At 40.1% G+C, this 12,357-nt stretch overlaps 2 protein-coding genes across 2 annotated transcripts; both read left to right on the top strand.

Annotated features, from left to right (window-relative positions):
- Nucleotides 1–1,571: 1,571 nt before the first annotated feature.
- LOC122650854 (probable leucine-rich repeat receptor-like protein kinase At1g68400) lies at nucleotides 1,572–4,241 on the top strand. The gene is made up of 3 exons (XM_043844227.1): nucleotides 1,572–2,467; nucleotides 2,918–3,295; nucleotides 3,518–4,241. Exons 1-3 carry the CDS (start codon nucleotides 1,627–1,629, stop codon nucleotides 4,108–4,110), a joined length of 1,812 nt encoding a protein of 603 aa, XP_043700162.1. The 5' UTR covers nucleotides 1,572–1,626; the 3' UTR covers nucleotides 4,111–4,241.
- A 1,946-nt stretch (nucleotides 4,242–6,187) lies between these two features.
- Nucleotides 6,188–7,202, top strand: LOC122649672 (aquaporin TIP3-1-like). Its single transcript, XM_043842911.1, has 3 exons — nucleotides 6,188–6,380; nucleotides 6,479–6,729; nucleotides 6,819–7,202. The coding sequence occupies exons 1-3, from the start codon at nucleotides 6,248–6,250 to the stop codon at nucleotides 7,200–7,202; spliced, it is 768 nt and encodes a 255-aa protein (XP_043698846.1). The 5' UTR covers nucleotides 6,188–6,247.
- Nucleotides 7,203–12,357: the final 5,155 nt, after the last annotated feature.

Consider the following 12,357-nt stretch of genomic DNA (forward strand, 5'->3'; position numbering starts at 1 on the left):
TTTTTTTTTTGGTAGATGATTCTAACACTTTGTTTTCCTGAAAACATGATTCTTACAATTGATATTTATTAAATAGATGATTATTATATATCAAAAATATTTATGATACAATAATGTATTAGAATTGTTTCTTGCATCTTCGGTGTGAAGAAGTAAGTTGCGGGAATCTTGGGTGGATCAACTACAAAATATGTATAATTAACTCATCTAAACCTTGTTTCAACGCATCATTCATTTTAATTAATAGATATAACAGCTGTTAATTTATAGCAAGATTATACTGTTCATATATACAAAGAGATATTTATTAGTATTTCCATCAAACATTGAATGTAACAGGGGGTTAAGAGATTGCTACTTGGTCGTGTAGCCCTGCACCAGTGTAGGGGGCCAATGAGAGCATACATGCTTAGAGCATCTATATGGGTGGGAATTTTTATTTCACTTGGGATTGAACAATCATTTCACACGCTCCTAGGCTAAGTCTGTGCACAGAAACCACACTACCAAGCAGGGTTTTTTTTTGCTACAAGAGGTTTGTAATGTTTTTGGAAGTCACAAGACAGATTTGAGCGGTCCATTTTCAAGGGTTTTCCAATCTAAGGCGTATGTACAGATGTACCTGCTCAAAGTTGAGAAACTGCAGAGCAATGACTAGAGTATTACAAACATGGGCATACACAGGATGAATGCTAATACAACAAGGGTATTTGATAAAATCGACTCTAAAATTTTATACATGACTAATCTTGACCATGTCTTCTCAATCCAATGGTTGAAATGGATATTTCATCTATCCACGTGGCATAATAGGTATCTTATGATGTTTGGAAAAGTAACAAATTCTTGTGACAATAATATTTTGTCTCTTTTATATAGATATATAATATATAATAATAAATTATTATATAATCATTAATAACAATCATTAATCATCATTCCCTTGATTGGATTATGTTGGCCATCGGTGGATACACTTATGTGTTTGTCCTGATCAATGATGGGTAATGGTATTCAACACGCCCTCCCCACACCCGAAAAAAAAATAAAAAAAAATGGTCATGGTATTATGGTCAATGACTTGTGGAAAGTCAATTAACCACAATGATGTCTGGGACTGGAAGTCTTTGGGCTTCAATTGGTTCAGAAGTTGGAAAACTTTGTTGCTTCAATCTGTTAATGGTTCCATCTCAGGGGAAACAGAATTCACTTCCTTGAAGATCTGAAAGCATTATAGCAGAGACATCTTCAGACAATGCAACACTGCAACTACAATCATCTTGAGTCCTAACAATTCTTCTGCTTTCCACAAATTCAAAAAATGGGTAGAAAAGGTAATGAAATATCCAAGTTTGTTACTTTGTCATCAATAATTCAAGCAATGAGAAATAATAGCCCCTCAAAACAAATCTAACCTGTCAAAACTTAATCTTTCCTTTCTCTTCCTTACATAACTTTGCAATTTCTTTTGTTCTATCTCTTCTTACAATCTCAAACCTTTCGTAGTTTTCCCTGCCCATTTCATCAAAACTTCCAATACGGAAGTTTGAGTTATCTTGAAGATGCCTGAAATTAACAAAAATAGATGACCCATGTCTGGTCTAATCCAGTCAGAGATTCTGCAACATGAGCAGTACTCAGAAATTCTCCATCTGTTTCATGGTGATTGTGTTTCAATTGGTAAGCTCCATTTCATTTGGTGCTGATGGGTACTACCTAGATGAAAGAGATGCTCTGTTTCAACTGAGGGATTCCCTTAATTCAACAATTGATTTGCATTCAAATTGGACTGGTCTACCATGTTATGGTGATTGGGGTAATTGGGCAGGAATTACCTGTTTGAATTCGCATGTTATCCAAATTTCCCTAGATGGGTTCCAGTTGACAGGTTCCCTTCCCCCAATGTTTCTTCAAAACCTTACTTTCTTGAATAAACTTAGCTTGCAAAACAATTCACTCTTTGGCTTTCTTCCCAATTTCACAAATCTTGAGTTCCTGCAATACATCATCCTCTCCCATAACAACTTCTCAGGTTCAATCCCATCAAAGTTAATCAATTTGCCATTATTAGCTACGCTAGAGCTGCAAGAGAATACTCTTACAGGGAGTATCCCACCTTTTAATCAATCCAGTTTAATAGTCTTCAATGTTTCATATAATCTCCTTGGAGGCTTGATACCTAAAACCCCCATTCTTCAAAGGTTTCCAATGAGTTCCTTTGTCCATAACTCACAACTTTGTGGGAATCCTTTGGGAGGGCAGTGTTCTATTAGTCCTGCTCCAGCATATCAACCGATTCCTTCCCCAAGCCCTTCTAGTCCATTGGCAGGGAGTAGCAAAGTTGTCAAAGTATGGATTGCTGCTTTGGTAGCGGTTGTGGTGGTTGCGCTGCTCACTGTGATCTTGTTTACCATATTGTGGTGTCGTAAGAGGGTGAACAGAGAAATAAATGTTGTGGAATCTCCAGGTATGTCTTTTCTTCTTTGTTCAATTTTTTTTTTTTTGGAATTTGTAAAAACACTTCAAATTTTTTCTTGTCAAAAAGGTTTTTGGAAGAATTGCAAAACATGAAACACACCACAGGTTGCTGTAGAATGACATCATTATTTTCTGTGGTCTGCTCTGTGTTCAATGCAGCATCAGGCCTAGCATCCCTTTAGGTGGATATTTTGGCAACTAAACTCAAATAAGAACTTATACATTTTTTCAGAAAAGAAAACTAACATATGGTTATTAGATGATAGTTAACAGTGCAATGTAACACAGCTTCTGGTTTGAATCCCTCGATGGGAACTCTCGAACTATGTGTCAGCATCATTTCGTATTTGAAAATAGTTGAATTCCCATGAAAGTTTGCTATTAATTCACTGACATGTAGAATTTGGAATCCTGTTTTTCTTTTTGGTGACAGTTGCAGGTATTATAAATCGGGTGGAAAAGAAAAGGCAAATCTTCAGAAACAGGAGAGATCCTGAAAGAACAGTAGAATTGGACAAACACAAACCAATTTTAGATCTGGATTATCTTCTGGGAGCTTCTGCAGAACAATTGGGGATGGGGAAATTAGGCAGTACATATAAAGCAACCCTGGATTGTGGTTTGGTTGTAACAGTAAAAAAGATCCAGGATATGAATGGGTTAATAAGCAACAAGGAATTTGTTCAACAGATGCAATTGGTGGAAAAGATTAAGCATGAAAACCTAGTAGAGATCATATATTTCTTCCATTCCAAGGATGAGAAGCTCATTGTCTATGAATATGTCAATCATGGCAGCTTGTTTGAGCTATTACATGGTAAAATTCTCTTCCTTTCCTTGGTCTAATCAATTCATAACATCATAAACTAAATTCTCATTGCTTAGGTAAAGAATCCTTAACAGAAGTTCATCATAATCTGGTAATGCATATTTTTTAACACCATATATGCTGCTAGATTGACATAAATAATGGGCTTAACCAGTTTGTTAAAATCTCATATGTTTGTAAAAAAAATTCAAACTTTTTTTTGTGTTACAGGAAACAGAATGGAAACAAGAACTCCAGTGAAGTGGAGTACAAGATTGTCAATTATCAGAGGTATAGCTGAGGGCCTGAATTTCCTTCACCAATCTTTGCCTTCTCACAAGGTTCCCCATGCCAACCTCAAATCCTCAAACATTCTAATCCATCTCCATAATAAAAAATACCATCCTAAGCTCACTGATTTTGGATTCCTGCCACTGCTATCATCTCGTAAATCCTCTGAGATGCTTGCCGCTGGACAGACACCGGAATTCTCTCAAGCCAAGAAACTGACCCACAAAACTGATGTCTACTGCTTCGGCATTGTACTTCTAGAGGTCATCACTGGACGAATACCGGAGGCATCTTCACCAGGAAATGACGATAAGCCAAATGATCTCGCAGAATGGGCAAGGGAGGTTGTTAATGTTGACTGGTCAACAGATGTATTGGATATAGAGCTATTAGCAACAGAAGAAGGCCAATGTGAGATGTTTAGGCTCACAGAAATTGCACTTGACTGTACAGCTATTGAACCAGAGAAGCGTCCGAAGATGAGTGAAGTGTTGAGAAGAATCGAAGAGATTGAAGAAAGAAGCTGCAAATGAAGAGAATGAAGTAGAAGATGGAGAGTGATAATTTTATCTTTACCACTCTACCAGTGGCTTCTTGCTTGATGCTCGACTCAGAATTCAATATTGGCTACCATTTGGTGTTGGATAACTGGTTAAACGAAATGGGGAAAGAAGAAAAAGAGTTTGAGTTTTTCACCATAAAAGATTCTTAAGAAGCCCCCCCCCCCCCCTCCTTTCCTGCAAGTATAACCATAAATGCACTGAAACATACAAGTTTCCCTCATTTGTAATTTCATCCTGCCTGTAATCCACTTTATTCAGATCAAGTTTTGAAGTCCCTCTCCATTTCTGTGCTTATTGTTATTAACATTTTCAGATAATTGAGATCTACTGGTTGGTTGGGTAGCAAAGGACCTTGGCTTGACTCTGCCAGAAGTCACTTATGTGAGAGGCCTAAGGTAGTTTCAAAATTTAGTCCCTAGTAGCAGGAATGTTCCATAAGTGACTTCTGCCAGCCTTGTAGCTGGAAAAAAAACTAGTTGACTTCAATTCCTTCTCCCCCACTTCATAAGAAAACTTCATAGTATCAACTTGTGATAATAATTAAGACATCTAATTAACGAGATGATCCTATCAAGAAAACAAAAAATCTAATTAACGTGATGAACCATTCAGTATTTTGATGAGAAATGCCTTGTTCTTAATTAAATGATGAGGACTGATCTGAAGACAAAGAGTTGACCAATTCCCTTTCCATTCCCATCTAAAGTATTGAGTTTGAGTGAGGTTCATGGATGTAAGTATTGGTATTGGTATTGATGATGATACGTATCGGTATTGACAGTGAATGATACCGATATGGCATCGATACATATCGGTTGATGTGGTTAAAAAGTGGCCCACTACAGTCAAAATTTACAAAATAACATCAAATTTCATTAGAGCGAAAGGGTGACTACTAGTCAGGGTGTCAATCGGTTCAGTTTTAGTTATTTGATTCGGTTCAAGATGATACAAAATACAGAAATCAAACTGAATCGAATCGAGCATAGGAACACATTTTTTAAAACCAAAATCGAATCAGTTCAGTTTGATTCGTTTCATTTTTTATTCGGTTTCATATTTAGTTTAGGTTCTATGTTAGATGTTTGGGCTAACTTTTTACATCTTCATCAACAAAAAAAAACCTCTTATTTGTTGTGGTCATAATCCACCAAACTTTTTCCAAATATTAAAAAGAAATAAAATTTATCATCCCATTGATTGAAATATTAGAAAAGAATATATAGAATATAGGACAAGAGCTCACTTCCAGGTTGTGTGGAATTTTTATCCTCTCTAGTATGGTGCATTGCCCAGTGCATCCGACGGTGGCCAAGAACATATTCTTGTATTTTTATCCTCTCAAGTGCAGTGGCCACCTTCGGATGCACTTTAAATGTACATTGGGTAGTGCACCGCACTTGAGAGGATGAAAATCTAATCGTGTGGCCCTTCACCAACATAGGTGGGGCCAATGAGAGTGTGTGCAAGGGCATCAATATGAATGGAGATTTTTTTTTTAAATCACAAGGGTAAGACTGTAATTCCATGCACTCGTATGTTTAGGTGCAGGATTTACACAACCAGACAGCATTCCTTTTTCCCTTTATTAATCATTATGCCTAATGAGATGAGCATAATAAATGCTTCTATTATGTGAATCTACTCAATATCCTTCAAATTTCCCCCGTGAATAGAAGTGATCTGATATTGAGAATGTTATTAACATTCTCAATTAGCATTTAACTCGTTACTAACTAATTTACATTTGAGAATGTTTTGTTTTCCCATTTGTTTTCATTTCTGGGTTGATGGGGGTGAAGGAAACATTTGGAAAGCAGCCGGAGATAAGGACGTAAGGGAATAGACCTTTTTTTGACGTGCCATCACACTTAAACCCTACCTCCCACGTGTCTATAAAAATCCAATTCATCTTTTCTCTGATAAACTACTCCTCCCCCCACCATTTCTCTCCATCGCGCTCTGCATGCAAAGCTCTCAGAGAACAGGAAGAAGAGACAGAAATAATAATAGCACTTTGAGCCTAAGAAGAAGAAAGAAGGAATAGTACCAACAAAGGCAGAGAGAGAGAGAGAGAGAGAGAGGATCCGGACAAGTAGCGGGAGACATGCCTGCGCGCAGATTTACATTTGGGAGGTCAGATGATGCCTCCCACCCTGATTCCATCCGAGCCATGATCTCCGAGTTCATCTCCACCTTCATTTTCGTCTTCGCTGGTGAAGGCTCTGTCCTTGCTCTTGGTATCTCTCTCTCTCTCTCTCTCTCTCTCTCTCTGCCCCCCTGTATTCATACATGCACGCACCCCTTAATTGAATCCCTAACTCTTTTTTGGGTGCAGGTAAGCTCTACAAGGACACAGAGATTACGGCCTCTGGTCAGGTGGCTGTGGCCGTGGCCCATGCGTTGGCTTTATTTGTGGCCGTAGCAGTTGGATTCAACACATCAGGAGGACATGTTAACCCAGCTGTTACATTCGGTGCACTCGTGGGTGGTCGAATCACCTTCATCCGAGCTTTCTTTTACTGGATAGCTCAGCTCTTGGGTTCTATTGTAGCATCTCTCTTGCTCAGGGTTTGCACAAATGGCATGGTAAGAAAGTGAAGAAATTGTTACATTTGCTCACTCAGGCAATTGATCGATCATTTAACTAATGTCAATCTAATGGTGGGTTTTTGCAGAGACCGGTTGGGTTTTCTGTGGCGTATGGGGTTAGCGAATTGAGTGCTTTTTTGCTGGAGATAGTGATGACATTTGGGTTGGTCTATACAGTGTATGCAACTGCTTTGGATCCAAAGAGAGGTAGCCTTGGGACAATCGCACCACTGGCTATAGGGCTTATCGTAGGTGCAAATATCCTTGCCGGAGGACCCTTTGATGGTGCATCGATGAACCCAGCTCGAGCTTTTGGGCCGTCTCTGGTTGGGTGGAGATGGAAGAACCACTGGATCTATTGGGTGGGACCTTTCATTGGGGCAGGAATTGCAGGTCTAATCTATGAGTATTTGGTAATCCCAACAGAAACGCCACATACTCACCAAACCTTAGCCCCAGAAGATTACTAGCTTAAGGATCTCTTCCCTGTGTTTGCATGTCTCTGTTTTTCATCTGCACATTGTGTCTAGAATCTGTATTTGTGTTTCTGTTGTAAGGTTATAATAAATGTCAACCTCCACCTTTTTTTTCTCTTTGTAATTCGTAATTAAAGTTGAAATTTTCTTTGTAATACGTAATTAAGGTTGAAAAGAATCTTATTCTTTTCCTGTTATGTTACCCACTTCCCCTGTTCCTTTAGCTTTGCTCTGCCCATGCACCTACGTACACAAGGAGAGAGAGAGAGAGAGAGAGAGAGAGAGCACGGATACCCTTACAATTGAAAGAGAATTTGGATTGGAAGTCCCAAGACAGAGATGTATACGACCAGCAGCAGGTCAATTGTCGATTTATTTTAAGGATTAATCCTTCATTATCGGATTCTTCCATGATCAATCTTCTAATTCCAATTGCTCAGGCTTGCTAGATCTAATTGGAGAATGTATTGAAGAATCCTCCCATACATTCTCCTTGATTAAATTTACATTCTAATTACACCACTTAATTCAATCAGAACCCGAGTTACCTGTAACTACTCCATCAATGTTCACCGAACACCGACGCTGAGGGGAGATCCACAGATCACCAACATGAGAGACCAAGCAATCTACTTGAGGACCGAGTCTGCGTGAAGTCTATGTGGCTCCTCACGAGTCAACTTTCTAAAACAAATCAGTTAGGGGTGTAAGTTTGGCCCCCGGCGGCCCCGCCCACCTTGAGCGCCGGCCCAAGTTAAAGATTTCTGGCCTAAGGATGAGTGCGGAAATTTTTAGCCCTGAGCCAAGGTAGGATTGGCTTGAGTTGAGGCCATGGGCCCGGCCCAACCCAACCTTGATTTTAACCCTGAGCCTAACCCTGATTTTGACTTTGATTATATAACATTACAGTTAGGGTTTCATCTTTTTCCAATTTCAAGTTACACTTACGGACTTCTCACCTCAACAGGAACAGAGCCTATGTCTTTCGAGAGCCGAGTAGGTACAAGGTAGTGACGTCATGTTGTAGACAATGCACTACCACAATCATCTCCTTCTCATGGACCGTGTAGCGCTACTCCATCTCATTCAGCTTCCAGCTCTCAAAGGCAATGGGATGTCTCTCTTGCATCACTCATTCAACTTCCAACTCTCAAAGGCAATGGTATGTCTCTCTTGCATCAACACCCTTCCAAGCTCCATCGCATTCAGCTTCTGGTTCTCAAAGGTAATGAGATGTCTCTCTTGCATCAACACCCCTCCAAAGTCTGATGCATCTGTGTGCACCTCGAAGGGCTTGCCATAGTCTGGCAAGGTAAGCACCGGTTCCACCATTACCGCATTCTTAAGGTCCTCAAGGGCTTGTTGGCATGCCTCGGACCATTCCCATGCCTTCTTCTGCAATAGTTCAACCGTTCCTCTCTCTCTTGTTGGGATTAGCACACGAACAGAAGCGTATGGATATACCGATTCGATTAAAAATAACGCACACCTCCAAAATCTAATGAAAAGAAAAATGATAGAGATTTGACACAAAGAAATACAACACGTAAGATTTACGTGGTTTGGTAAAAACGAGAGATATTATGTTCTTCACTAAGAGAAAAATACAGTACAAGAATGGTTTAAATTTAATCCCCACAATTCTCTCTCTCTCTCAAACACTCTTCTTCCTCAATACTCAAGAATCGAGACCATAACACACTCGACACTCCTCGTCGATCTTCAACAACATCAATACTCGATGAAGTTCGAAGAACTAGTCTTCTTCTACTAATTGTTGTAATATTTCTTCAGGTAACCAATCTTGTCATTGATCCGTCTTTAATATCGTACAATGTCCTTTCTCTTTAATTTTCCCTTTTCTATTTCATTCTTCTATCTCTCTTTCTCTATATTTCCCGTCCAACAACCCCTCCCTCCATCTCTGACTACGACTCTGTAGCTCTCCCCCTCTTTCCTTTTCCGACTACAAAACCATCATCGATTTCCTTCCCTCTCATCCCTCATTCCCTCTTTGTCTCTCTTACTATCCCTCTCTCCCTCTTAGGGGTGTCAAAAAAATCCGGCCAGCCCAAACCCTCCCTAACCTGCCTTGAGCCCGAGTCGGGCTTAGGATGAGGCCTTAACCCTAGCAAGGCTAGCCCTACCCTATATGATATAATATACATTTTTACAATTTATCAATTTATATAGAGAGGGCCTTGGTGCAATGGTCAAGGTTGCTCCATTCTGACCAAGTGTCACAAGTTTGAGTTCATAAATAGCCTCCTCTTTGCAAAAAATGGCCTTCTTTTTTATAGTCTGGGCTTTGTTAGTTCCACAACTCAATGGGCCAATATATTCAGGGCAAATCACGGTTGGGCCGGGCTTGGGAAACCCCTGCCAAGGTCGGGCTGGGTTGAGGGTATACTTGGACCTGACAGTGTTGGGCTGGGCTTGGGTTTAGGTTAAGGCTCCTAGGATTGGGATAGGGTTTAGGGCAAGCCTGGCTCAGCGCAACCCGTGGACACCCCTACTTGCTCTCTTTATCTCATATGCTGTAGAAAACATTTTTTTTTTATTATTCATCAACCACTAACCAATCTCCCTCTCCCTCATTTGTAGGGTAATTGCTTGAAAATATTACAATCTGAGATCTAGCGGTTGCCAACACCATGTAATTTTAATCATTGACTTCTATCTTGTTCACTTTTGTTTTAGTCCGGTTGGATATGTTAATCTGTTATATTGTAATTCAATAAGAATTTTCCAACTAGTTGACTTCTTTTTAGCAGTTGTGTAACAAGTTCCTTAACAATATATTACCTTGTGTGATTGAAAAAATATGTGGGTTGCAAGCTTGGCCATGACGGTCGAGCCCACCCAAAGCCTGAACAGGGCCTAGGTTGAGATACCATAGCCATGAGGGCGGGTTAGGATTGGGAATTTCTAGCCCTGAGTCAGGCCCAGGCCAGGTTAGGGTTGAGGCCTCGGGTTGAGCCCGATCTTACCCAACCCAACCATGTCTTCTTCTTCCCGTTCTCTCGTTTTCTTTTTTTTCTTTTCTTTTCTTGTTCTTCTTCTTCTTCCCCTAGGTAGCCCATGCATCCCCCTTCTCCCCCTCTCCCTCCCCCCCCCCCCATGGTCAGGGCTAATCAGGGTTAGCCCGGCCCGACCCTGAGGGTGGGTCAGGGTTGGATTTTTCTGGCCTAGGCCCAGCTAAGGGGACTCAGGGTTGGGCTGGGGTTTTAAAAGGCCCGGCCCAACCCGACCCTATTGCAGCCCTAGTTGGGATAGTAGATGATTAATCTCACTTTTGACTTGGTCTTCTACCATAATTTTAATCTCGGAATGTATCTCATCCTTGTTAATCGTCCTTCAAACCATTCTTGGGTTGGGTTGAGTTGAGTGTATGCTTAGCCCTGACAGGGCCGGGCTGTGCTTGGGTTTAGGTGAAGGCTCCTAAGGTTGGGCTAGGGTTTAGGGCAAGCTCAGCCCAACCCTGCCTGTTGACACCCCTATTCCCTCTCTTTATCTCATATCCGTTTGTAAAAGGCAATCTGACAGATTAGGAGTGCAAGTTTGTAGGGTAATTGCTTGAAAATTTTACAATCTGAGATCTTGCAGTTGCCAACACCAGGTAATTGACAGATTAGCATATGCATTTGTGGGTAACTGCTTGAAAATATTACAATCTGAGATCTAGTAGTTGCCAACACCAGGTAATTTTAATAGACTTCTATTTTTTTCACTTTTGTTTTAGTACGGTTGCATATGCTAATCTGTTATATGGTAGTTCAATAAGGCTGTTCCAACTAGTTGACTTCCTTTAGCCATTGTGTAATAGGTTTCTTAACAAATATTACTTCGTGAGATTGAAAGAATATAAGGTGCATACTGATTTATAAGCTAGAATACTTTTAAAGCAGAGAATAGTCTGACGGATGATTAACTGGGATGGAATACATGCTGAGATTAAAATTATGGCAGAAGACCAAGTCAAAGTAGGATTAGGGTTGAAGCTACAAGGAAAATGACTCTCAACAAAGAAGCTTTCCTTTTCTGTCTCTTACTAGGGATCGGATTTCCCCACTGTCCATCCTATAAATAGGAAGGTACCAAGTACGATACATTCAATCATATACTCAGTTGCTCTCACCCTCATGTTCTGTCAATTATCAACTCATACTATTGTTACTTAGAGTTCTAACTTAAGCATCGGAGAGTCCCCTCGGAGTCTTCTCCGATCTGTCTTGCTCAGTTCTTGGCCTATGGTGTGCAAGTCTCCCCCCGGCGTGACGATTCAGATTCTAGCAGCAACAACGGATAAAAGAGAGGAGTAGCAAATAGGGTTGTAAATGGATCAGATTCGGCTCAGATAGTGCTATATTCGCATCCGCATCCAATTAGCTATCGGACGGATTCGGATAGTGCTAAACAGATACGGACACGGATACGAATCGGATATTTTATCCGTTTACATATAAATATGGCTTTTCGGATAGCTATAGCCTATCCGTATCCGCATCCGTTTAGCTTTCGGACGGATTCAGATAGTGCAAAACGGATACGGAAACGGAAACGGATTTCGGCTATTCATTTACACCCCTAGTAGCAGAGGTTCATAATCACTATCATGTACAACTGTTCATGCAGTTGCTCAAGGAAGTGGACGACCACAAGAGTAAAAGATGGGAAATCAATTGAAGTCTGGTTACAGAATCGGTTAAAGCACCTTCTAAAATGGGCTTCGTTCTTGGATGCATTGGAATGCATACCAAACACTATTTTTGTCATCTTAGAATGTATTATCGGCCTTGAATGCATACCAAACATAACCCTAATCAATCGAACAAATGATTGTCAAAGAGAGCTGATTAGTAGAATGCATTTTAACAAATCTTAAATCTGCGAAGGGTACAACAAGGCATGTTTTTTTTTTTTTTTTTTGTTTGGTAAGATACGACAAGGTATGTTCAGACCCATAAGAAATGCATACAAGTTGAACCCCTGCTGTGTTCACAACATGGGCCATACCATACGACCCAAATAAACCATGAATTTGACAAGATCAATATTTAAGAAACTTGAGATACCCCAAACATAATATTAGTCCAAACCTAATATATCAAACGTAAAGCACTAAACATGATTTTTCTAAATGTTAGGT

Source organism: Telopea speciosissima, chromosome 2, assembly GCF_018873765.1.
Source record: "Telopea speciosissima isolate NSW1024214 ecotype Mountain lineage chromosome 2, Tspe_v1, whole genome shotgun sequence".
Taxonomy (NCBI): domain Eukaryota; kingdom Viridiplantae; phylum Streptophyta; class Magnoliopsida; order Proteales; family Proteaceae; genus Telopea; species Telopea speciosissima.

Excerpts from the sequence above, each read along its gene's own strand:
- LOC122650854 (XM_043844227.1), top strand. The coding sequence starts at position 1,627 with ATGAGCAGTACTCAGAAATTCTCCATCTGTTTCATGGTGATTGTGTTT. Across the intron at positions 2,468-2,917 it reads AAATGTTGTGGAATCTCCAG|GTATTATAAATCGGGTGGAA; the intron begins GTATGTCTTTTC and ends TGACAGTTGCAG. Across the intron at positions 3,296-3,517 it reads CTTGTTTGAGCTATTACATG|GAAACAGAATGGAAACAAGA; the intron begins GTAAAATTCTCT and ends TTTGTGTTACAG.
- LOC122649672 (XM_043842911.1), top strand. The coding sequence starts at position 6,248 with ATGCCTGCGCGCAGATTTACATTTGGGAGGTCAGATGATGCCTCCCAC. Across the intron at positions 6,381-6,478 it reads AGGCTCTGTCCTTGCTCTTG|GTAAGCTCTACAAGGACACA; the intron begins GTATCTCTCTCT and ends TTTTGGGTGCAG. Across the intron at positions 6,730-6,818 it reads GGGTTTGCACAAATGGCATG|AGACCGGTTGGGTTTTCTGT; the intron begins GTAAGAAAGTGA and ends GGGTTTTTGCAG.